The sequence below is a fragment of the Rhineura floridana genome, chromosome 7 (genome assembly GCF_030035675.1).
Source record: "Rhineura floridana isolate rRhiFlo1 chromosome 7, rRhiFlo1.hap2, whole genome shotgun sequence".
Lineage (NCBI taxonomy): Eukaryota > Metazoa > Chordata > Lepidosauria > Squamata > Rhineuridae > Rhineura > Rhineura floridana.
In genome coordinates this window covers 149492427-149515305 of record NC_084486.1, presented here as the reverse complement: position 1 = coordinate 149515305, position 22879 = coordinate 149492427, and the positions used below count along the sequence as shown (strand labels likewise).

The 22879-nt window shown below is 46.0% G+C and overlaps 1 protein-coding gene across 2 annotated transcripts in view; it reads right to left on the bottom strand.

Annotated features, from left to right (window-relative positions):
• Positions 1 to 22879, bottom strand: part of IQCG (IQ motif containing G) — a 33705-nt gene that overhangs the window by 8516 nt on the left and 2310 nt on the right. For both annotated transcript variants that reach the window (XM_061637564.1, XM_061637565.1), the window contains exons 2-5: positions 10508 to 10649; positions 6501 to 6748; positions 2759 to 2887; positions 1060 to 1141 (exon numbers count right to left, since the gene is read on the bottom strand). In XM_061637564.1, the coding sequence (XP_061493548.1) occupies positions 1060 to 1141; positions 2759 to 2887; positions 6501 to 6748; positions 10508 to 10649 (601 nt within the window). The remainder of the gene's footprint in view (positions 1 to 1059; positions 1142 to 2758; positions 2888 to 6500; positions 6749 to 10507; positions 10650 to 22879) is intronic.

Here is a 22879-nt window from a genome sequence, read left to right as displayed (position 1 = left end):
ACCTCCTCTCTGCTCTCCCCCCACAACCACATCTGGTATTCCGAAGAATGCTGCATCTGAACAAGGAGATTGTCTTAAAGTGCCCAGAGGGCAGTCTGATTTGTGGCTCTGGCCTTTAACCATTGGGTCTGTAGGCTAGGCCAGCGTCTTGCAACATCTCCTCCAAGAGAAAGGCTGTCCCTACCCTCCCAGGCCGGCTCTGGCTCCCAGAAGAAGAGGTGGGTCATTTCTCACAATACCTAGCAATGGGAGGAACTTATCGGAACACCCTCTAGGAGCCCTGAAAGGCAGGAATTCAAGGCAAAAAAAAAGTCCTTTTTTTATAGTCACAGGGAATGGCCACTTTGGCCACCAAGAGCTAAATCTTACCCTTTCTTAAAGCTAAATGGAAATGGACTGCCTTCAAGTTGATCCCGACTTATGGCAACCCTTTGAATAGGGTTTTCATGGTAAGCGGTATTCAGAGGGGGTTTACCATTGCTTTTCTCTGAGGCTGAGAGGCAGTGACTGGCCCAAGTGGCTATGTGGGGAATCAAACCCTGGTCTCCCAGGTTGTAGTCCAACACCTTAACCACTACACCACACTGCCTCTCTTTCTTAAAGCTATCTGAGCCCAAATTCTGTAATGTAAATATAACACAGGCATTTGCTTATGTGTCATGCTGCAGCATTCTCCTGATTTGGGAAGTTCCTACTGCACAGAGACTGTGGCTGCTGTGAACACACCATACATTTGAAAGAGATCAAACACATGTTGTTCCCTCCCTCGGACAAAGAATTCTGGGAACTGTAGTTTGTTAAGGGTGCTGGGAACTATTTCTGTGAAGGGTGAACTACGGTTCCCAGGCTTGGGGGGGGTCAGGGGAATGTGCTTTTGACGTGCTTTAAATGTATGGGGTGTATGCAACCCACTGAACTGCCTGAGTGGCACCTGAGAGTATCTAGAATGATCCTGGTGTCTGTCATCTTCTGTGCTCTGTTGAGTGTTAAAATGATTATTAATTTCACATGGAATGTAAAATAAAGGGGCTTCAAGGGCGATTACTGCCTCAAGCTCACCTGTAGCTCGTAATCCTTTTCTTTCTTGACATCATTGAGCTGCTTCTGGAGACACTTTATCTTCTTCCTTCCTATCTCCTCCCTAGAAGGTGACAGGGGAGGAAGACAGAAGACCCCATTTCTTGGCACACAGCAAGATGAGGCGAGGTCTTTAACTCCTTTGCCAAGTAGGGAAACTTCCTGGCCGGCATCCAGACTTCAAAAGGGACGGCCGATTCCCCCTTGCAGGTTGGCAGCCCCTTTATCCCTAGCAAAGGTCGGGAAGGTGAGGAGGGGGCGATACGACAGTGTTCAGGTGCTGTTGGGAAAGAGCACACTAGGGGGAGGGCGTGGAGGGCGTCCTTGTAATCCTTTCTTGCCTTGCAAATATGCAAGAGGAGTATAAGGGGAGGTCAAAAGATCCCCCAGAGAGGGTGTAATTCTCCCCCACATACACAGACAACCTGCTTGCCTTGCCTGTCCTGCTGCCTCTGCCGCCACCCCAAAGAAACAGATAGGCTGCAGACCAGCTTCCCACCCAGGCTGCTGCAGCTGCCACTGCTTCCCCACACCACCACAGTCCAGGCCACCACCACTGCCACCTTGCCTCTCTGGTATAGAACAATGGCCGGGGGGGGGGGGGGAGAGCTGGAGACAGACATGTCTAAACAAAGGGAAGTTTGAAACTTTTTGAGGTTCCAAAAACTCCTCAAGGCAGGCCCTGATGGAGGGCATTTAGAGACAAGAGATGGTGTGTGCTCTGTACCATCTCTTTGTGCTGTTTTCACTGACAGACTGTGTGCTTTAAAGAGCTGCTGGGACTGAGGGGTCTTGTGTCTTACGTCTGCCAGATTCCCTCCATTCCAAGCAGTTCTGCCTACCCCAACCCGCAGGCAGTTCTTGAAGCCTCATTTAAAAAGCAATCTCGTTCTGTACAACATGCTACAACGGACCTCCCTGCACTCAAAGATGTTTTATCTTCTGACTCTTGTTGTCTGCCAGCCCTATCAATCTGGAAATGGCAAGCCTCATGGGCTGTGACATTTCCATACAATGAGTGACCTTAAGACGTTGCAGAATGGAACTCCCAGAAGAAGAGTAGCCACTCTGCTCGTTTTGCAGCAGTCCTCTCTAGTTATTTTGAGCTCTACTCTATCAAGTCCTACTCAGAGCAGACCCACTGACATTAATGAATGCACGTTAGTCATGTCCATTAATTTTCATGGATCTACTCTGAGTAGGACTATCGCCACATATCACCCTTTATTTATTAGCAGTATTTTACGCCGGTCCCTAAATACCTGCAGAGGCATCCACCAGAGAGCTCTACCACCTTTTGAAGAAAGTGTGCCTTGACCTCCAGCCATTATATTTCTACTGTGGGCAACAGTGGTGGGACCACGGCAAACAGCCATGTGCTGTGTAAAATGAGAAGCTGCTCTCCTGTAGGCAGGAGCTCACAGGCTTTGCATATGTACATATTTTATGTATTAATTTAAATTGTGACTACTGTCCTTTTAATGAAAGTGTGGGTGATTCATTCTGCTGTGGGCTATGGACTAATGCAATAAATGCTATTCTGTCCAGTTTAAAAAGGACTGCAGCTAGTATTGCCAAGATGCCCAGCCTGAGGTTCTGAAGAGCTCCTGTCTGTGTAGGCCATGCTGGCCACCATGGTCTGCATCAGTATGAGGAGTCAGCATCCACATAAAGCTCCGACCTGAGAACAAGGTTATGCAGGTTGGACTTCTTTTCCTTTTCTTTCTCCATAGCTAGCTGGAGAGAGTGAAAGGTCCCCAATATCAGCAGTTCATCCGTCACGTCTTCAATCACGTCGCTTGCATATTTCCTGCCGGGAAAAGACAGGAAAGGCTCAGCCCAACAGAAAGGTGAGACTGCTGGCCATGTACAGATGGGCCCAACCAGCTCGCGTCAAGCCCTTTGCCACTTAGAACTGGTCATGCAGTTAGCTGGCTGCAGAGGGGAAGCGTCCTATGCCACCCCAGCTGTGGGAACAAAGGAGCTTGCTGCCCTGAGAATAAGAGGGGTAGCCTTGATCTCCAGAGGAAATCCCGATATCAGGGTGGAAAAAGCAGGCCAGGGTGAAGAGCCTCCATACAGGCACCCTGGGTCAGAGTGGAACAGTTATACAAACCCTCAGAAGTGTCAGCCTTCAACCCAGATGTCCTGTGCCCTCCTCTATGTCTCCTTTGTCCTTCTATGACTCCTCCTCCATCATGATTTTGTTACTCATCCAGTATATATCCCATCCTTCATCCCAAAAGGAGGTTTTCCAGGGGACCTGGCTGGCTAGTGTTGGGAGCAGGAGGGTGGGCTTTTGGTTGATCCAGCCTCTGGGCCCTTATGTTCTGGACACTATGGCACACCTGCATACCCATTCACTGTTGCCTTACGGTGGTTTTGCCTTCAGTCAAGTGACCAATCAGGGACCTTGAGAAGTAGGCAGGAGCGGGCCCTCTATTTGGCAACCAGGGGCCTGCCACCCCCCAGTGTGCCTCAAGCCACTGGAAGCAGATTTTAGGAAGAGAGGGTGTGGGCTGCAGTCTTATCATCAGCAATCCATTGCTAAAAAGGAGTGGAGCCAGTGGGAAATTTGAGGGTTTGGGACTAGAAATGGAGGCAAATTCCATATTAGGGATCATTAGGAAAGGGATGGGGAATAAAACTGCCAAAGTCAGAGTCAGAATATAAGAGTCCAGCTGGATCAGCCCAAAAGCCCATCTAGGTCCGCATCCTGTTCTGACAGTGGCCAGCCAGATGCCCCTCAGAAGCCTGGAAGCAGGACCTGAGTGCAGCAGCACCCTCCCCGCTTGCGATTCCCTGCAACTGGTATTCAAAGGCATACCGTCTCCAGCCATGGAGGGGGAACATAGCCATGGTGGCCAGTAGCCACTGATAGCCTTATCCGCCATGAATTTGTCTACCCCCTTTTTAAAGGGATCCAATTTAGCAACCAGCTTTTCTAAATTAAAACACCCAAGTTGTTCCAGCCCCAGGATGATTTTGCTTTCCCTTTTCTGAACCTTTTCTGGTTGTACAATATCCCTTTTGAGATGCAGCAAATAGAACTGTGTACAGTATTCCAAGGGAAGTAACACTTTTTGTCATGGCATTATGACGTCGGCAGTTTTATTTTCAGTCTGATGACCCGTGACATGCCATTTGCCATTTTCACAGCTGCAGCACACTGGGTCAGCGTTTTCATTGAGCTCTCTGCCATGACCCCAAGACCGCTTTCCTGGTCAGTTACTGGCAATTCAGAGCCCATATGCATATATCTGGATAATGCCATTGAAACAAATCTCTGGTATGACAGTATTTTTGGTGCTTTTGTTTGCCACCCTGGGCTCCTGCTGGGGGGAAGGGCGGGATATAAATCAAATAAGGAAGGAAGGAAGGAAGGAAGGAAGGAAGGAAGGAAGGAAGGAAGGAAGGAAGGAAGGAAGGAAGGAAGGAAGGAAGGAAGGAAGGAAGGAAGGAAGGAAGGAAGGAAGGAAGGAAGGAAGGAAGGAAGGAAGGAAGGAAGGAAGGAAGGAAGGAAGGAAGGAAGGAAGGAAGGAAGGAAGGAAGGAAGGAAAGGAAAGGAAAGGAAAGGAAAGGAAAGGAAAGGAAAGGAAAGGAAAGGACCACACTTGGAATACTATTGTCGAGTTCTAGTCACCTCACCGGAAAAAAGATCCTGTAGAGAGGGAAAAGCAGCAGAAAAGGACAACCAGAATTATCAAGGGGCTATGAAAAAAAGTTACAGTATTTGGGACTTTTCAGTTGAGAAGGCAAGTAAGAGGTCATGATAGAAGTGTATAAAATTATGCATGGTGTGGAAAAAGTGGATATACAGAATTTTTTACTACTCATACAAAACTACAACTTGGAGACATTTAATGAAGAGGAATGTCGGAAGGTTTAAACAGACAAAAGGAAATGCTTCTTCACACAGTGCAAAATTAAGGTATGGAATTTGGTCCCACAAGAGGCAGTGATGGCCACCAAATTAAAAGAGGATCAGACAAATTCATGGAGGAAAAGGCTGCCAATGGCTTGTAGTCATGAAGGCTGTGTTCCTCCTCCAGTGTTGGCGTTTCTGTGCCTCTGAATACCAGTTCCTGGGGAACATGGGTGTGGAGAATGGTATTATGCTCATGTCCTGTTTGTGGGCTTCCCTGGTTGGCCTCCGTGAGAACAGGATGCTGGACTAAATGGGCTTTTGCGCACTGTTGAGGCTGGCAGAGCAGGAGACAGATGTTCAGGCTCATGAGATGCAATTCACTGAAGGCTCTCCTGGGCAAGTTCCACTGAAATGGACCTGTGCGCAGCCATGGAGATGCTCTTCCATAGCTGCTGTTCATTTCAATGGAGCTTCCACAGGAAAACCACCTGGTAGATTCTTCCCAGTGCTAATGAGGGAGGAGGAAAGCATCTATTTGGATTTTCCTCATCAAGCACCAAAAACGTTTCTCTAACCTTCCTTGTGAAATCAGAATTCAAAAGAATACTTTGCAGATAAACATTCTGTCTGCTGTAGCCTGACTCTGTTTTAGGCTGCATTAACAGAAGTATAGTTTCCAAATCGCGTGAAGTATTAGTTCCCCTCTATTCGGCACTAGTTAGGCCTCATCTTGAGTACTGCATCCAGTTCTGGACACCACAGTTCAAGAAGGCTGCAGACAAACTGGAACAAGTTCAGAGGAAGGCAACGAGGATGATCAGGGGACTGGAAACCAAGCCCTATGTGGAGAGACTGAAAGAACTGGGCATGTTCAGCCTTGAGAAGGGAAGACTGAGGGGAGATATGATAACACTCTTCAAGTACTTAAAAGGTTGTCCCACAGAGGACAGCAAGGATCTCTTCTCAGTCATCCCAAAGTTCAGGACGTGGGCTCAAGTTGCAGGAAGCCAGATTTCACCTGAACATCAGGAAAAGCCTCCTAACAGTTACAGCGGTACAACAATGGAACCTATTATTATTATTATTTATTACATTTGTATACCGCCCCATAGCTAAAGGTCAATGACCTAGGGAGGCGGTGGGCTCTCCAACCCTGGAGGCATTCAAGAGGCAGCTGGACAGCCCCTGTCGGAGATGCTTTAAGTTCAATTCCTGCATTGAACACGGGGTTGGACTCGATGGCCTTATAGGCCCCATCCAACTCTACGATTCTATGACTCTTCTAGAGCTTGTGGGCAGGTCTTACTCCTGCTTCTTTGTTGTAGAAGGAAGATAGGAAGGTCGCCTTACTCCTCATTGGCAAAGAACAGCGAGCTGCTGTGGACGTAAGGTGCACCAACACTATCCCGCTTCCAACAAAATCAGCCGCTATGTGTCAGTCAGGGATTGGCTGTGGTTCCCACATGGCTGTCTCACTGCAGTGCAGTGGGATTTATGCTGGGCCCAAGATGCAAAGTGGTCTTTCTGGAAAAGCCTTGAGGCTTCCGGGTCTCACCTGTCAGCTTGAACCTTCTTGAGGTTATCTGTGGACAAAGCGCTCTGTTTCGTGGCAACAGTGAAAAGGTAGTTAGCCCTCTTCAGCTCGTTGCCCGTGTCCTGTAGCTGCCGCCCAAGTTCCGCAATCTTGCCGAGCTCGCTGGGGATCTTAGCCTGGCTCTCTGCCCGTGAGTCCATCAGATTCTTGTATTTCGTGCTCAGATCCTTCTGGTTAGCAAGAATGCCCTTGATCTCTGCATCATTGAGCTAAAAAGCAACGAAAGAGACCCTTGCGAACAGGAGGCACAAAAGGGAAAGAGTGAAAGGGCTCTGTGCAGCAATAACCAATGACCTAGAGAGGTAGTGGGCTCTCTGACACTGGAGACGTTCAAGAGGCAGCTGGACAGCCATCTGTCGGGATTTGGACTCCTGCATGGAGCAGGGGGTTGGACTTGATGGCCTTATAGGCCCCTTCCAACTCTACTATGATGAGCCATCAGGAGGGACCCAGGGGTTCACATGCTGCCTCTCCCTTTTGGAACAGTTGCTGCAGGCCAACAGCAAGGGAGAAATGTTGTCCTCATGTCCTCCGTCTGGACTTCCCAGAAGCTACCACTGGAATTAACTAGATGGAGGCTGAGGTTCATTCATCAAGGCCTTTCTTTGTGTTCTGGAGCACAAATTTCTCCCTTAACTTTTTCTGGCTGCCCTTAGCTCCATTTGTTATTTCGGCGATAGTATTAACTGCAGCTAAAGCCAGTCAGGGTTCTCTGTTAGCCAGGACATATGAAACTGCCTTATCCTGACCATTGGTCCATCTAACCCACATTTGCCTCCTAGGCTTCAGGGCAAAGGTCTTTCCAACCGTTACCTGATGCCAGGTAACTGGAGATGCCCGGGCTTGAACAGAGGCCCTTTTGCATGCAAAGCAGGTGCTTGACCACTGACATACGATCCTTCCCTACGATTGCTTGATAGTACTAACAGATGGTAAAAGAATTACAATAATATTTTAAAGTCTGTTTTTAGAGTGCTTTTAGTGTTTTGTTTGCTGCCCTTGGTTCCTGGGAGGAAGGGAGGGATATAAATTTAATTAAAGTAGGGCTCTGCTTTTCGGCGTTCCGCTAATATGGCGATTTTCAATTATAGTAGGGCCCCACTCATACGGCGCTTGTTCCACTTTTTTGGCTTTTTTCGGCATGACGTGCTCCGAGAAGGGCGTCGGGTGCCATTTTATTGCTGGTGTTCCACTTTTCAGCAATTTTCGCTTTTCGGCGGGGGTCTGGAACCTAACCTGCCATATGAGTGGGGCCCTACTGTAATGAATAAACTGCTGCTGCTGCTGCTGCTGCTGCTGCTCAGAACAGAATCCCTAACAGGCCCTGAGTGTGGCCAATCGTGTTCCAAAATTCTTGCCCTTGATTCCAGGGGTGGCTGACCTTTTCTTGTCCCAACACTGGCCAACTCACCAAGGGCCTCACACGCGTACAGTACATACAGACCAACATAGGCAGGCCACATAGACACAGGTACACACAACCGGCACATTATTTTTGTATATCTCAGTGCAGGTTAAATAAAATTTAAACAGAAACAAACATTTAAATGAAAACAATGCAAAACCATACAACAAAATCAAACGATAAAACCATCTCAACCCCTAAATAAGCCACTTCCTACGATTGTAATACAAGGTGTCTCATCCGCAAAAGCCTGGAGGAAGAGATGGATTTTCAGCTGTTGGCAAAAGCTAAACAGTGTCAGTACCAGCCACACATCAGAGGAACGAGCACCACTGAGAAAACCCAATTCCCAAAGCACCTCAGGCTTTGCTCAGTGCCTGACAAGAAGTGCTTCCCCAGCAGATCTTAAATGTCTGGGCAGGACAATGATGGGAGAAGTGCTCCTTCAGCTAGCTGAGATGTAAGTCACTCAGGGTTTTGTACATGAGCATTAAAACCTGGATGTGGCTCAGTAGCATATAAGCAGCCAGTGCAAACTCTCCAAATCCAGTGTACCAGTCAACACTGTAGTTGCTGCATTTTGTACCAGCTGCGGCCTCTGAATCATCTTCAAGGGCAGGCCTACATAGAGCTCGTTACAGTAATCTAACCTCAAGGTTACCAGAGCATGGATTACTGTGGTCAGGCTATCTCTATCCAGAAATGGCCATTGCTGATGAATCAACTGAAGCTAGAAATAGGGGCTTCTTAGCTCTTATGTGACCTGGGCCTCCAGTGACACAGCTGGATCTAGGGGGATACTCATGCTACACACCTATTTCTTCAGAGGGAGTGCAACCCCATCCAGAACAGGCATCCTACCCCATTCCCAGACACTTGTATTGTGCAAAGAGAGGGGATAATCTGCAAAGGGCCCCAGAGTCTGGCTTGCTTGCCTAATCAAAACTTTGCAAGAAGGCCAGAGTTGTAAATGTATTATCTCCTACATGTTCATCTTGTTGCCTGCATCTTTCCTGTTGGCTTCTGACCATTTGCACATGTTCAATATTGTAATGAAGTGAGGCTTGCTGGTCACACATGGCCACTCACCCAACAACGTGTGGGCTATAGCAGTCTGATAGCCTCCAAGGTCACTCGTGTTAACACTGTTTTCGTATTAAAAATTATTTGTGGAAATGCACTTTTTTTTTTTTGCAAAGCATCAAAGTGCAGTGTTTGTTTACTTACTTAAGGCATATGTATACTGTTCTTCTTGGATGCAAAGTGGTTTACAAAATAACATGGCTCCCCAGATGTGTTGGAGTATAGCTCCCATCATCCCTAGCCATTGGCCATGCTTGCTCAGGCTGGTGGGAAACTGACAACATCCAGAGAGCAACAGGGTCCCTAACCCTGTCATAAAATCTAAAAACATAATTAAGAACCATTCTGTTTCAATAAAAGTCTACGATAAAAATTCCGTGAGTTCATTAAAAACGATATTTCATCATGTGACGGTCATTATCAACAGATGGCTTTTGCAACCCCTCTAGGATACCATCAGGCGACACTCCATTTCTGACCTTGCTCAGGATGTTTGCTAGAAGAGCCTCGAGATGGGGCTGTAAAAGCCTTGCCCCTACCATTGACTAGTTCACTTCCTATAACGAGGGAAATGTGGAGCAAGACTTAATCTGATGGCCACAGCCAGTAGATCTGCAACATTCTGCTTGGGAACTCTCTGTAATTCTGCTTTTGCACAAATACGCTCTTGGAGCATGATGATTTGCATGGAAAGACAAAGCTATCAGCGGCTTAGAGATGGGATCATCGCACAGTGGTAGAGCGCATGTTATAAATGTTGAACGTCTATGGTCAGTCGCCAGCATCTCTAAAGTATAGTAACAGGACTAGAGAGGGCTTATCCCAAAAGCCCTGGAAAGCTGCTGCCGGTCAAAGTAGATCGGGCTGCATTCCCCTCTGAGCAACCTTCCAAGGGCCACATCCCAGTAGTGGGCAGGGCCAGAGGCAAAAGTGGGTGGAGCAACAAATGTAAATTTTACCTTTGTGCAGTAGAGTAGTTTCTACACACACTCAAACTTCTCTTTCTGTCCTCCAGCCTGACAAGAAAGAGGCAAAAGCACTCAGGGGGCAAATTGGGGCCAGTGAGGGGTGTGGTTTGTGGAGAGTTCTGAGGGCCAGACAGAAAGGCTTGGAGGGCCGTGTTTCCCCATCCCTGGAGCAGGCGGTGCTGGATTTGATGCATTACTGAGCTGAGCCAATATTACAAGCTTCATATGTTTGTGGGAAGTTGAAAAAGATGGGAAGGGCAAAGAGTAAATAGAGGAGGTGGAAGGAAGCCTTGGACTATCCAAGAGCGTGATGATTCATAACATAATGGGAGATTAACTTCACAAGCTTGAGTAGGAATAAAAGAATAAATTAAAATAATAGAGACTATTCCAGAAAGTCTCAGGATGCTGGGCAAGAACGTACAGGCTAATCCTGATAGTAACAGAAGTGGCGTGCGTGGGAAAAAGTGTGAACACATTCTCAGCCTCCCACAAGTTTCTTAAGTACTTACGTCACTGACATCTTTCCTGCCCTCATATGAAACTGGCATGATGTAGCCGAGGATGGCAAGCTGGTCAATGCAATCCTCCAGTACAGCAGAAAACCGTACAGCGTCCAGAGGCAGGAGCTTAGGCGGCTTAGGCTTGGCCCCTCTAGGCAAAAGAGAGAGCAGCCACCATTTAGAAAGCAAGTGGGACACTGTGAGTCAGTCATCACCCAAACTGGCTGCTGCTGTGTGATAGGGCCCCATGCTTTGAACTGCCAAGTTCCGTCCCTGGTACCAGCTGGAAAAGCCTCTCCCCAAGACTTTGTGTGTGTGTAGGTGAGCAGTTCTGGGTTAGAAGGGTCCTCAATTGGATTCAGGGTAAGGTAGCTGTCAATAGTAATAACAACAACAATAATAATGGATGGTGATTATGATGACGGGTTCCTGAACAGGGACTTGAGGCTCCCAGCCGCAGTCTATCTTTGTGCTAACTCCCCCTGACTTGGAGAGAAGTGGTCACTCAGTGGCAGAGGACACACTTTGCATGTAGGAGAGCCCAGGTTCAATCCCCCACATGTCAGGTTATAAGGAAAGAGATCTTGCCTGACACTCTGGAGAGTAAATCCTAGGCTAAATGATTTGGTATAAGTAACTTCACATGTACTCGTGTGTTATGATCCTTCTTGCTTGGGAACCCTATTAAACCTCTTATCAGTTTGATTCAAAATGACCGATGAAGCTAGGTGGCCCCATCAGCTGCAGTAGTGTATTCACAAATTCAGAAGTGTACAATCCCGTCGTGATAGTCACAACCACGCACCCCTTTTTTTGCTGTTGGGTTGAGAATGAGATCCTTGTTAATGCCTTCTCCCACAACAACAGATATCCCCGGGAGCCGATCAGCATGAAAGGGAAGGTGCGTGTTAGCTACTGACAACAACCTTCTCAGTGGCTCACTCGCCTCCTTGCATTGTGATTGGCTCCAGTCACCAGGAAAGGACAAGGAAGTATGTTAGAAGACTCTTCTCAGTGGCTAACATACTCCCCTTTCATGCTGAGTGACTCATAGGATGCTGGAGACATAGGGACCCTACTCCCAAAAAAGTAAGGAGTGGAAGACCCCCTGAGAACCTGGACAACTACATTGTTGTGGCCCAGGTTGGGAGGGGAGGTTTTGAGGTGCCAGACTCCGACATTGAGGACTGTGACGATGAGCTGGAGGAGGAGACAAGCAGCAAGGATAGTCCACAGAGTGCGCAAATCCCAGTCACTGACACCTCAACTCCCCCCGATCTTGGCCCCCCTGCTGAAGCGCAACCACAAGTGCCAGAGGCTGCCCCTTTGGAGATGGTTCTGTTAGACACACCCTCTGCGCCTGCAGCAGAGGCACCGCCCGTTTCACCTGACCTTTCCCAGCCAGGCACCCTGCAGGTTCCCAAGGTCGAGCAAGCTGACCGCCCCCATTCTCGGAGGGGGAAGCTGAGAGCCAGCCCCCGTCGCCCCGCTCACGCCAGCAGCAGAAGCGGGAGATTCAACAGACATTGAGGAGGAGCCAACATCTTCTCACAAAAGCCAAGCCTTCTTAAGGGGACGGGTTCACTGCTGAGTCAATGTCATAGCGCTGCAAAGTCATGCTTAGTCAGGGAAAAGTTCCTAGAAAGTGTAGTTAGGTTATGAGGTGCACTGCTTTTGATGTAACTTTAATAAAAAGATAAAAAATCCCAGCCGCATCTGAGACTGGATCTCTCAACTTTGGGCAGGACATACATCCCTGATCAGCTCATTGGCCTTGGTTGCAGCCCCTCACAGGGTTGCTCCTTTACCTAAACTGGGTTGCATCGGCAGTGCCAAGACCATCTTCTTGGACAAAGAGGAGGGAGACTGAGAGGCCCTTTGTTCTGTACAATTTATCCTAGATTCTTATGACAGAGAATGTAAAATGTTTATGTGCTGCTTTCTATTTTAAAAATATCCACAGTGGCTTATAATAAAAGTTCTCAAATTAAAATAATAAAATAAAAGACAATTATTTGTCTTTTTCGCAGTCGTACTTGTTCATATCATTAGATGTGGGCCATCTTTAAGAGCCCTGGAATAACCCTGCTGGAGGCCTGTAGAGACCATTTTCAGCTGGCAGTTGATCCATAAAGCAGCCTCTATAAATAGATCACACAAGGGCTATCAACAAGTATAATAGGGTTTTATTTATCTAGATGGAAAATGAAGACGTTTGGGCTTCTGTGCACACAGCTTCCACTGTGAAAAGAAAGGTATGGTTGTCTTGTACATCTCCAGCCCCTGCTTTGGGGAGGTGGGGGACATTCAGTTGCCTAAAGCCCAAACAAGCAGAAAATTCATCCAGATATATTTGTAGTCTTGTCAGCAATCTCATTTTGTTTGAGAAACATCCAGATGCAAGGCTGATCTCCCTTTCTCCCACTTTGAAAATGGATCTTCCCACTGCTTAGGTTCTGGGCAATGTCACGATGGTTGCCTTTATATCTGTAAGACTGCCAAAAATTTGAACGGAGCTTACTTTATTACAACAAACAAGGCACCAGTTCAATTCCCCTGCAAGTTTGGTAGCTTTGTTTGGAACAGGCCAAAGGCAAATCTAGTTTACTATCCTTTTCTCACAATGGCCAACCAGATGCCTCTGGGAAGTCCACAGTGGGAGTGCAATAGCACTCTCCCTACTTGCAATTCCCAGCAACAGGTATGTTGCCTTCATGATGGTTAGTAACCATTGACAGCCCTGTCCTCCATGAATTTGTCTAATCCTCTTTTAAGCCATCCAAGCTGGTGGCCATCACTTTCTCTTGCAGGAGCAAATTCCATAGTTTAACTACATGCTGTGTAAAGAAGTCCTTTCTCTTGTCTGTCCTGAATTTTCCGACATTGAGCTTTATTGGATGGCCCTGAGTTTGAGTATTATTGGGGGGGACGGGACTTTTCCATATCCACTTTCTCCCTGCTATGGAAAATTCTATACACACCACTACCATGTCACCTCTTACTTGCCCTTTCTCTAAACTAAAAAGCCCCAAATGTAACCTTTCCTCATAGGGAAGTTGCTCCATCCCCTTGACCGTTCTGGTTGCCCATTTCCGAACCTTTCCCAACATTACAAGATCCTTTTTGAGACAAGGCAATGAAGAACTGCACACAATATTCCAAATGCGGTTGCACCTTGGATTTGTATAATGTCATTATTATATGAGCAGTTTCAGTTTCTCTTCTCATGATTCCTTGCATGGAATTTGCCTTTTTCACAGCTGTCGCACAATGGGCTGACAACTTCGTTGAGCTATCCACTAGGAGCCCAAGGTCTCGTTCCTGGTCAGTCACCACCTGATCAGATCCCATGAGCGTATATGTGAATATGTGACAGATGTAAAGAATTCATTTGGCTTCTCCGCAATCCCCTTATCCACCTTTAGCACACCGCTGACTCCCTTTTCATCCAAGGTCCATCTGCCTCCCTAGTCAGTCTCCTGCAACTACCAAATACTATGGGGAACAGTGGCTCTCAGTGGGTTCCCACAGCAAATGAGCATATCAGTCAGGAGTCTCAGCTTCCACCACGATCAAACATGGCAAGAAAACATTAAGCCACGTGGGCCAGGTGAACAACAAAATCAAGCTCTGGTTAAGCTCCTGCCACCTAGATTCAAAGGAAATGGGGCTGTGTGGGCAACCGTAGCATACGGCTCCAAACAGTCCAGTCCCTCAGGCAGTGCTGGTCGGAGACCGATCTTGGCACTCTTCTTCCTTTCTGCTCAGAGGCTTTGAACTCAGATCTTCCCCTCCTTATTGCTGCACTCCAACCCCCAGGGCCTCCCACACTGTGTTGAAAGCACAGAGCGGGAGGCTGCTGTTGCCCTTCCCGGCACCACCCCCCTCCCACCGGACGTGGCCTGGAGGAATTCCCGGACACGTTGAGCAGTGGAGAGCGATGCTGATGGAACTTTATTTCTGTCATTTATTTTATATCCCACTTTACAGCAGCATATTCAAAATGCAAAATAAAACCATTGATCCATTGACTTACACAGCCTGCTTTAGAAGCCACGTTGTTATTATTACTAATGTTATTTCCATTTATCAGTTGCTTCCTATGAAGTATCTTGAAGCAATTCCATAATACAAAAAAATTAAACAAAACTTTTGCTAAAGGAACTTCCATTTCTTCCCTGTCGCACAAGTCATATCTTTGCTTTTCTTGTTGGTTTGTTTTGTTCCTCAGCTGTGATCATCGTTCCAAGACCAGGAAAAGCAGGAAATATTTTGATTCAATCTGCAGTGCCCTCTTTTGGGCAACTGAGAGGTAAACAGGATTTGATTGCCTTTAAAGTAAACTGTGGCTACTATTTGATTTACAGCGCAATCCTACGTGAGCCTACTGGGAAGACAGTAGTGTTCAGTTGGGCTTTCTTCCCAATAAGTATGTTTAGGATTGCAGTCAAAAAGTCCCATGTGAATACATAAGTAATTATAAAGAAGAGCATGGTCAGGTTTCAAGAAGGATGTCTGTCTTTCTGTCTCTGTACACAGTATTCCAAATGCAGCCAGACCAAAGATGGTATAACAACAGTATGTTATTGGCAGTTTTATTTTCAATAAATTTCCCAATGATTCCTAGCATGGATTTTGCCTTTTTCACAGCTGCTGCACACTGGGTCGACATCTTCATCAAGCTATCTACTATGACCCCAAGGTCTTGTTCCTGATCAGTCACCCTGATCAGTTCAGAACCCATAAACATATATGTGAAATTAAGACTTTTTTTGCTGCAATATGCATAACTATACACTTGTGTAGTCCCATCTTACTCTGTACAACAAGCAGCTCACAGAAATGCTTGAAAACCTGGTAGATTTCATCTAGGATGTCATCACAAAACTCTGGTGCCACCACTAAATATCCCTACTTCCTGTTGAGGACCTGCCAAATCAGAATCCTGTGCCAGTACACTTCCTAGGGCATATGTTCCGCTGAACTCAATTGGACATTGTTGAGTAGAAATTCTTAGGATCACACGGTATATAGCTAGGGTGGCTGTGAGTCCTACTTTACATAGGACAGCCCCTCTATTTGACAGACTGTCAGAGGAGAGTCCTCTAGGGCCATCTAGTCTCAGTCTCTTTAAAGATAAAAAGCAGAAGAGAAGCAGGAACCCTGAAGTTGCAAACTGAGCAAGCACACAGCCACCTAGTCACGGTCTTCCCCACTATGGTGAGATGTAGTATATTTCTATTTAAATTACGGTAATTATTTCTAAATTTGTATCCATACAAATATATTAGCATATGGAAAGTTTATACAGATATGTATCCACTTTTGTCCTCTTTTCTTGGTGATGCGTAAGTGCCACCCAGCATATAGCCTCCGGCAAACAGTTCTCTCAGCCTCAACTCACGCAGCACATCTGCAAAAATATTTCTCGTCATTTATATTTTAGAAAATTTCTTCCCAGCCTTTTACTGCCAAAAGGAGTCCCAAGGCAGCTCCCAAATTAAAAACACACATAATACAATAACTATAGATAATAATTAAAACAGCAGCCAGAGAGAGGCATAAACCAATTTGAGTCAGTTTAAAAATGCATTGTCACAGCAGGAGGCTAAAGGAGATTAAAGACACCACGGAACAAAAAAGTATTCACCTCTTCTAAAATTCAAGACAGAGGGAGCCAACTGAGCCTCTTCCAGAAGGGAGTTCATGCCCCCACCAAGTGCACCTGCAAAGGTGGTGCAAGACAGAGCAAGGTCTCAGAAACTGTATTAGGTCACATCCACACCATACATTTAAAGTACATTTAAGCCACATTTAAGGAACACGGTTTCCCCAAAGAATCCTGGAACTGTAGTTTGTTAAGGTGGTGGGAGCTGTAGCTCTGTGAGAGGTAAACTACAGTTCCCAGGATTCATTGGGGGAAACCATGTGCCTTAAATGTATGGTGTGGTAGTGCACAAACAGGGTCATGTGCGAGGAGGTAATCCTTTAGGTAAGGATTGGTACCAAGCTGTTTAGGACTTTATAGGCAATAAGCAGCAGTTTGCATTGTCCCTGGAAACAAATCAGAAGCCAGTGCAAACAAAAGGACCTCATCCAAAATGTTCTGAAAAGCAAACAGCAGAAACAACTCCAGCTGCTGCATTTTACACCTGCTGGAGTTTCCAAACACTCTTCAAGAGCAGCCTCACATAGCCTAAGGCTGCAATCCTGTTCCCACTTAACTGGGAGTAAGCCCCACTGATGCATCTGGTGAAGTGGCGCTTAGTCCACAAAAGCTTATGCCTTCATATAGAATTCTGTCTCCTGGGTGGCTTGCCCAGTGCCTCAATAGCTATTCTTTTCAGTGCCGGGCAATCATCTTTTAAAACAATTACTGCTCTTCTTTTCCTAGATATTTTTATATTGTGACACGTGAAGAACATAAGAGCCCTTCCGGTTCAGGCCGAAAGCCCATCAACTCCAGCATCCTGTCTCACAATGGCCATCCAGATGCCTCTGGGAAGCCTGCAAGCCAGCCCCGAATGCAACGGCTCCTCTCCCCACTGGTGGTTCCCAGCAACTGGCATTCAAAGACAGCGGAGGCAGAAAACAGCCACTGTGACTAGTAGCCATCAATGGCTTCCTCCTCCACGATTCTATTACTGCCAAATTTTATCTGCTGTTTTATCCCTTTGAGTTTTATCATTCTTTTTGTGCAGATGCTGTATTTATCATTTCTGATTATTTCTTGTGTTTTTAAATTAATGTTTTAGTCACAATACACAATATGTTTTATTGGTGTATCTGTATATTGGTGCTCTTTTGTAAGCCGCCTTGAGGGCCTTTTGGCTGAAAGGCGGGGTAGAAATATTCAAATCAAATCAATACCGTTATAAAAATCTATGGTGCAACCGCATTTTGAATACTGTGTACAGTTCTGGTTGTCAGAGCTGGAACAGATTTAGAAAAGGGCAACCCACATGATCAAGGGGATGGAACAACTCCTCTCTGAGGAAAGGTTGCAGCATTGGGGGCTTTTTAGTTTAGAGAAAATGAGAGCAAGGAGGGAGGGGAGGACAAGTGGTGGAGGTGTGTAAGATTGTGCATGTTGTGGAGAAAGTGGATAGGAAGAAGATTTTGTTCCCCTCCCATAATAACTAGGGCCCAGGGCCACCCAATGAAGCTGAATGCTGGAAGATTCAGGACCTTCTTCACACAGGGCATAGTTAAACTGTGGAATTCACTTCCACAAGAAGTCGCAATGGTCTCCCAACTTGGATGGCTTTAGAGGCCAAATTCAAGCCTGTCAATGGCTACTGGCTACTAGCCAGGATGACTATGTTCTCCCTCCCTGCCAGAGGCAGTATGCCTCTCAATACCAGCTGCTGGGAATCACAGGTGGGGAGAGTTGCTGCTGTTGCGCCCGAGTCCTGCTTGTGGGCCTCCCAGAGGAGGCACCTGGCTGGCCACTGAATGAGAACAGGATGCTGGAGGAGACGGGGGCCCTTGAGCCTGACGCAGCTGCTGCAAGACTCTCCTGACGTGCTTCTGTGAAGAGGACAAGGGAGAGCCCAAATGGATACAAGACCAGCATCTTCCAAGGTTTGTTGACTAAGGTTGCAATCCAGTGCACACTCACCCCCTCTAGGATGCACACCTTAACGTGGTGAGGGGGCTTGAGAATGTTGAAGAAGCTGAGAGCAATACTGTCAGGAGTCTAGACCAAGAGGCTAGACTCCTAGCAGGGGCACCCAAGGCAGAATGGTCAAAGCTGAGACACCAGACTAAGATGCAACCAAACTCAAGAGGAAGGCAATGGTAAACCACCTCTGAATACCTCTTACCACAAAAACCCTATGAACAGAGTATCCAAAATGCAACACAAGATAGTGCTGGAAGATGAGACCCCCAGGTCAGAAGGCACTCACCGAGCTACTGGGGAAGAACAAAGGACAAGTACGAGTAGCACTGTAACTAATGACGCAGCTAGGTCAAACTTGTGAAAGGAAGCCCAGAGGCGCACAGAGGCGAAAGGAAAGTCCGGAGTTGTACAACGCACACAACAGGAACATGAAATGTGAGAAGCATAAACCAGGGAAAGTTAGAAATCGTCAAGCAAGAAATGGAACTTATCAACATTACAATACTTGGCGTGAGTGAATTAAAATGGACGGGAATGGGACATTTTCTATCAGGCAAGTACAAAATATTTTATGCAGGAAATAGAAATTAAGAAGAAACGGGGTTGCTTTAATAGTGAGAACTGATGTAGCAAAAGCAATTAGGATCGCAAGGTCTGAGCGAGTGATATCAATGAGATTAAACAGGAAACCTATTAACATAACCATCATCCAAGGCAACGCTTCAACTGCAAACACAGAAGAGGAATTGGAAAGATTTTACACAGAAGTACAGGAACAAAATGGATCACACACCAAAACAAGAAATTAAGCAGGAGAAAGACTTATTGAATTCTGTGAAGCCAATAATTTGTTTCTTGCAAACACATTTTTTGAGCAACCGAAAAGACGACTGTAGGCATGGAAATCACCAAATGGTCAATATAGGAATCAAATTGATTATATAATTGGTAATAGAAGATGGAGGTTCCATACTTTCTGCAAAAACAAGACCAGGAGCAGACTGCGGTACAGATCATGAACTGGTAATATCGAAAATCAGAGTAAAGCTAAAGAAGAACCACAAAGCAATCATAATGCCAAAATACAATTTAAATAACTTCCCAGAAAAATATAAAGATCAAATAAGGAACAGATTTGAGGCTTTAAACTTAGTTGATAGAGAACCAGAAGAACTATAACATTAGACATGACAAGACTCTTAAAATGGTTAAAGAGAGAATGGTTAAGGAGAGAAGTTCTAGGCTTAATGGACAATATAGAAACTGACAAATCACCGGGCCCGGATGGCATCCACCCGAGAGTTCTCAAAGAACTCAAAGGTGAAATTGCTGATCTGCTAACTAAAATATGTAACTTGTCCCTTGGGTCCTCCTCCGTGCCTGAGGACTGGAAAGTGGCAAATGTAACGCCAATCTTCAAAAAGGGATCCAGAGGGGATCCCAGAAATTACAGGCCAGTTAGCTTAACTTCTGTCCCTGGAAAACTGGTAGAAAGTATTATTAAAGCTAGATTAACTAAGCACATAGAAGAACAAGCCTTGCTGAAACACAGCCAGCATGGCTTCTGCAAGGGAAAGTCCTGTCTCAGTAACCTATTAGAATTCTTTGAGAGTGTCAACAAGCATATAGATAGAGGTGATCCAGTGGACATAGTGTACTTAGACTTTCAAAAAGCGTTTGACAAGGTACCTCACCAAAGGCTTCTGAGGAAGCTTAGCAGTCATGGAATAAGAGGAGAGGTCCTCTTGTGGATAAGGAATTGGTTAAGAAGCAGAAAGCAGAGAGTAGGAATAAACGGACAGTTCTCCCAATGGAGGGCTGTAGAAAGTGGAGTCCCTCAAGGATCGGTATTGGGACCTGTACTTTTCAACTTGTTCATTAATGACCTAGAATTAGGAGTGAGCAGTGAAGTGGCCAAGTTTGCTGACGACACTAAATTGTTCAGGGTTGTTAAAACAAAAAGGGATTGCGAAGAGCTCCAAAAAGATCTCTCCAAACTGAGTGAATGGGTGGAAAAATGGCAAATGCAATTCAATATAAACAAGTGTAAAATTATGCATATTGGAGCAAAAAATCTGAATTTCACATATACGCTCATGGGGTCTGAACTGGCGGTGACCGACCAGGAGAGAGACCTCGGGGTTGTAGTGGACAGCACGATGAAAATGTCGACCCAGTGTGCGGCAGCTGTGAAAAAGGCAAATTCCATGCTAGCAATAATTAGGAAAGGTATTGAAAATAAAACACCTGATATCATAATGCCGTTGTATAAATCTATGGTGAGGCCGCATTTGGAATACTGTGTACAGTTCTGGTCGCCTCATCTCAAAAAGGATATTATAGAGTTGGAAAAGGTTCAGAAGAGGGCAACCAGAATGATCAAGGGGATGGAGCGACTCCCTTACGAGGAAAGGTTGCAGCATTTGGGGCTTTTTAGTTTAGAGAAAAGGCGGGTCAGAGGAGACATGATAGAAGTGTATAAAATTTTGCATGGCATTGAGAAAGTGGATAGAGAAAAGTTCTTCTCCCTCTCTCATAATACTAGAACTCGTGGACATTCAAAGAAGCTGAATGTTGGAAGATTCAGGACAGACAAAAGGAAGTACTTCTTTACTCAGCGCATAGTTAAACTATGGAATTTGCTCCCACAAGATGCAGTAATGGCCACCAGCTTGGACGGCTTTAAAAGAAGATTAGACAAATTCATGGAGGACAGGGCTATCAATGGCTACTAGCCATGATGGCTGTGCTCTGCCACCCTAGTCAGAGGCAGCATGCTTCTGAAGACCAGTTGCCGGAGGCCTCAGGAGGGGAGAGTGTTCTTGCACTCGGGTCCTGCTTGCGGGCTTCCCCCAGGCACCTGGTTGGCCACTGTGAGAACAGGATGCTGGACTAGATGGGCTACTAGCCTGATCCAGCAAGCTCTTCTTATGTTCTTATGTTCTTATGTTAGAGAAGGAAAGCAAACACAAAAGGAGATTGAAACACGGTTAGAATCCTAAGTGCAACAATACAGCGACTAGTACATACGGACCAAGAGAACAATTACAACAGTTATTGTATAGAAATAAAAAAGGACAACAAAAAGGGGAGAACAAAAGCGCTATTCCGAACGATTAGCTAAATGAAAGGGAAATTTAAACCAAGAGTAGGGCTGTTGAATCAACCGGGGAACACACTGACTGACCAAGATAAAATAAAAGGAAGATGGAAACAATATATGGAAGAACTCTATAAAAGAGATGCCAGGATGACAGATTCATTCTCGGAGGAACCGTATGATGAAGAACCAGAAATTTTAGAATGTGAGGTCAAAGCTGCTCTTAAAATACTTGGAAGAAACAAAGCACCAGGAAGAGATGGCATACCAATACAGTTGCTACAAGCTACTGAGACTGAATCTGTCCAAAGTTTGTCAAACATTTGTCAACAAATATGGAAAACTAAACAATGGCCCACAGACTGGAAGTGTTCAATATACATCCCAATTCCAAAGAAAGGGGATCCCAGGGAATGCAATAATTATCGAACTATTGCCTTAATATCCCATGCAAGTAAAAGTAATGCTCAAGATTCTACAACAAAGGCTCTTACCATATATGGAGAGAGAAGTGTCAGATGTCCAAGCTGGATTTAGAAAGGGAAGAGGCACCAGAGATCATATCACAAACATACATTGGATAATGGAACGGAGCAAGGAATTTCAGAAGAAAATCACCCTGTGCTTTATAGATTATAGCAAAGCCTTTGACTGTGTAGATCATGAAAAACTATGAAATGCTTTAAAAGAGATGGGGGTGCCACAGCATCTGATTGTCCTGATGCGCAACCAATACTCTGGACAAGAGACTACTGTAAGGACAGAATACAGAGAAACCGATTGGTTCCCCATCGGAAAGAGTGTGGGACAGGGGTGTATTTTATCACCCTATTTGTTTAATCTGTACGTAGAACATATAACACAGAAAGCGGGATTGGACCAAGATGAAGGAGGTGTGAAAATTGGGGGGACAAATATCAATAACAAGATATGCAGACAATACCATACTAGTACCATGGTATCCTTCTGGAGAGATTCACGGAGTTGGGAATTGGGAGTACTGCTTGGCAGTGGCTTCGCTCCTACTTGGCGGATCGTCTCCAGAAGGTAGTGCTTGGGGAGCATTGCTCGATACCCTGGACTCTCCATTGTGGAGTCCCACAGGGATCGGTTCTGTCCCCCATGCTTTTCAACATCTACATGAAGCCTCTGGGTACGGTCATCCAGAGTTTTGGAGTGCGCTGCCACCAGTACGCTGATGACACGCAGCTCTACTACTCCTTTTCATCTTCATCAGGTGAGGCTGTTGATGTGCTGAACCGTTGCCTAGCCGCGATAATGGACTGGATGGGAGCTAATAAACTGAAACTCAATCCAGATAAGACTGAGACGCTGTTGGTGAGTGCCTTTTCCGCACAGATGGAGGATGTTCATCCTGTTCTAGATGGGGTTACACTCCCCCTGAAGGAACAGGTTCGTAGTTTGGGGGTTCTTTTCAATCCTTCCTTGTCACTCGAGGCTCAGGTAGCCTCGGTGGCTCGGAATGCGTTCTACCATCTTCGTCTGGTAGCCCAACTACGCCCCTATCTTGGTGGTGACGACCTCGCCTCAGTTGTTCATGCTCTAGTGACCTCTAGATTGGACTACTGTAATGCACTCTACGTGGGGCTGCCCTTGAAGACGGTTTGGAAGCTGCAGCTAGTGCAAAACGCAGCAG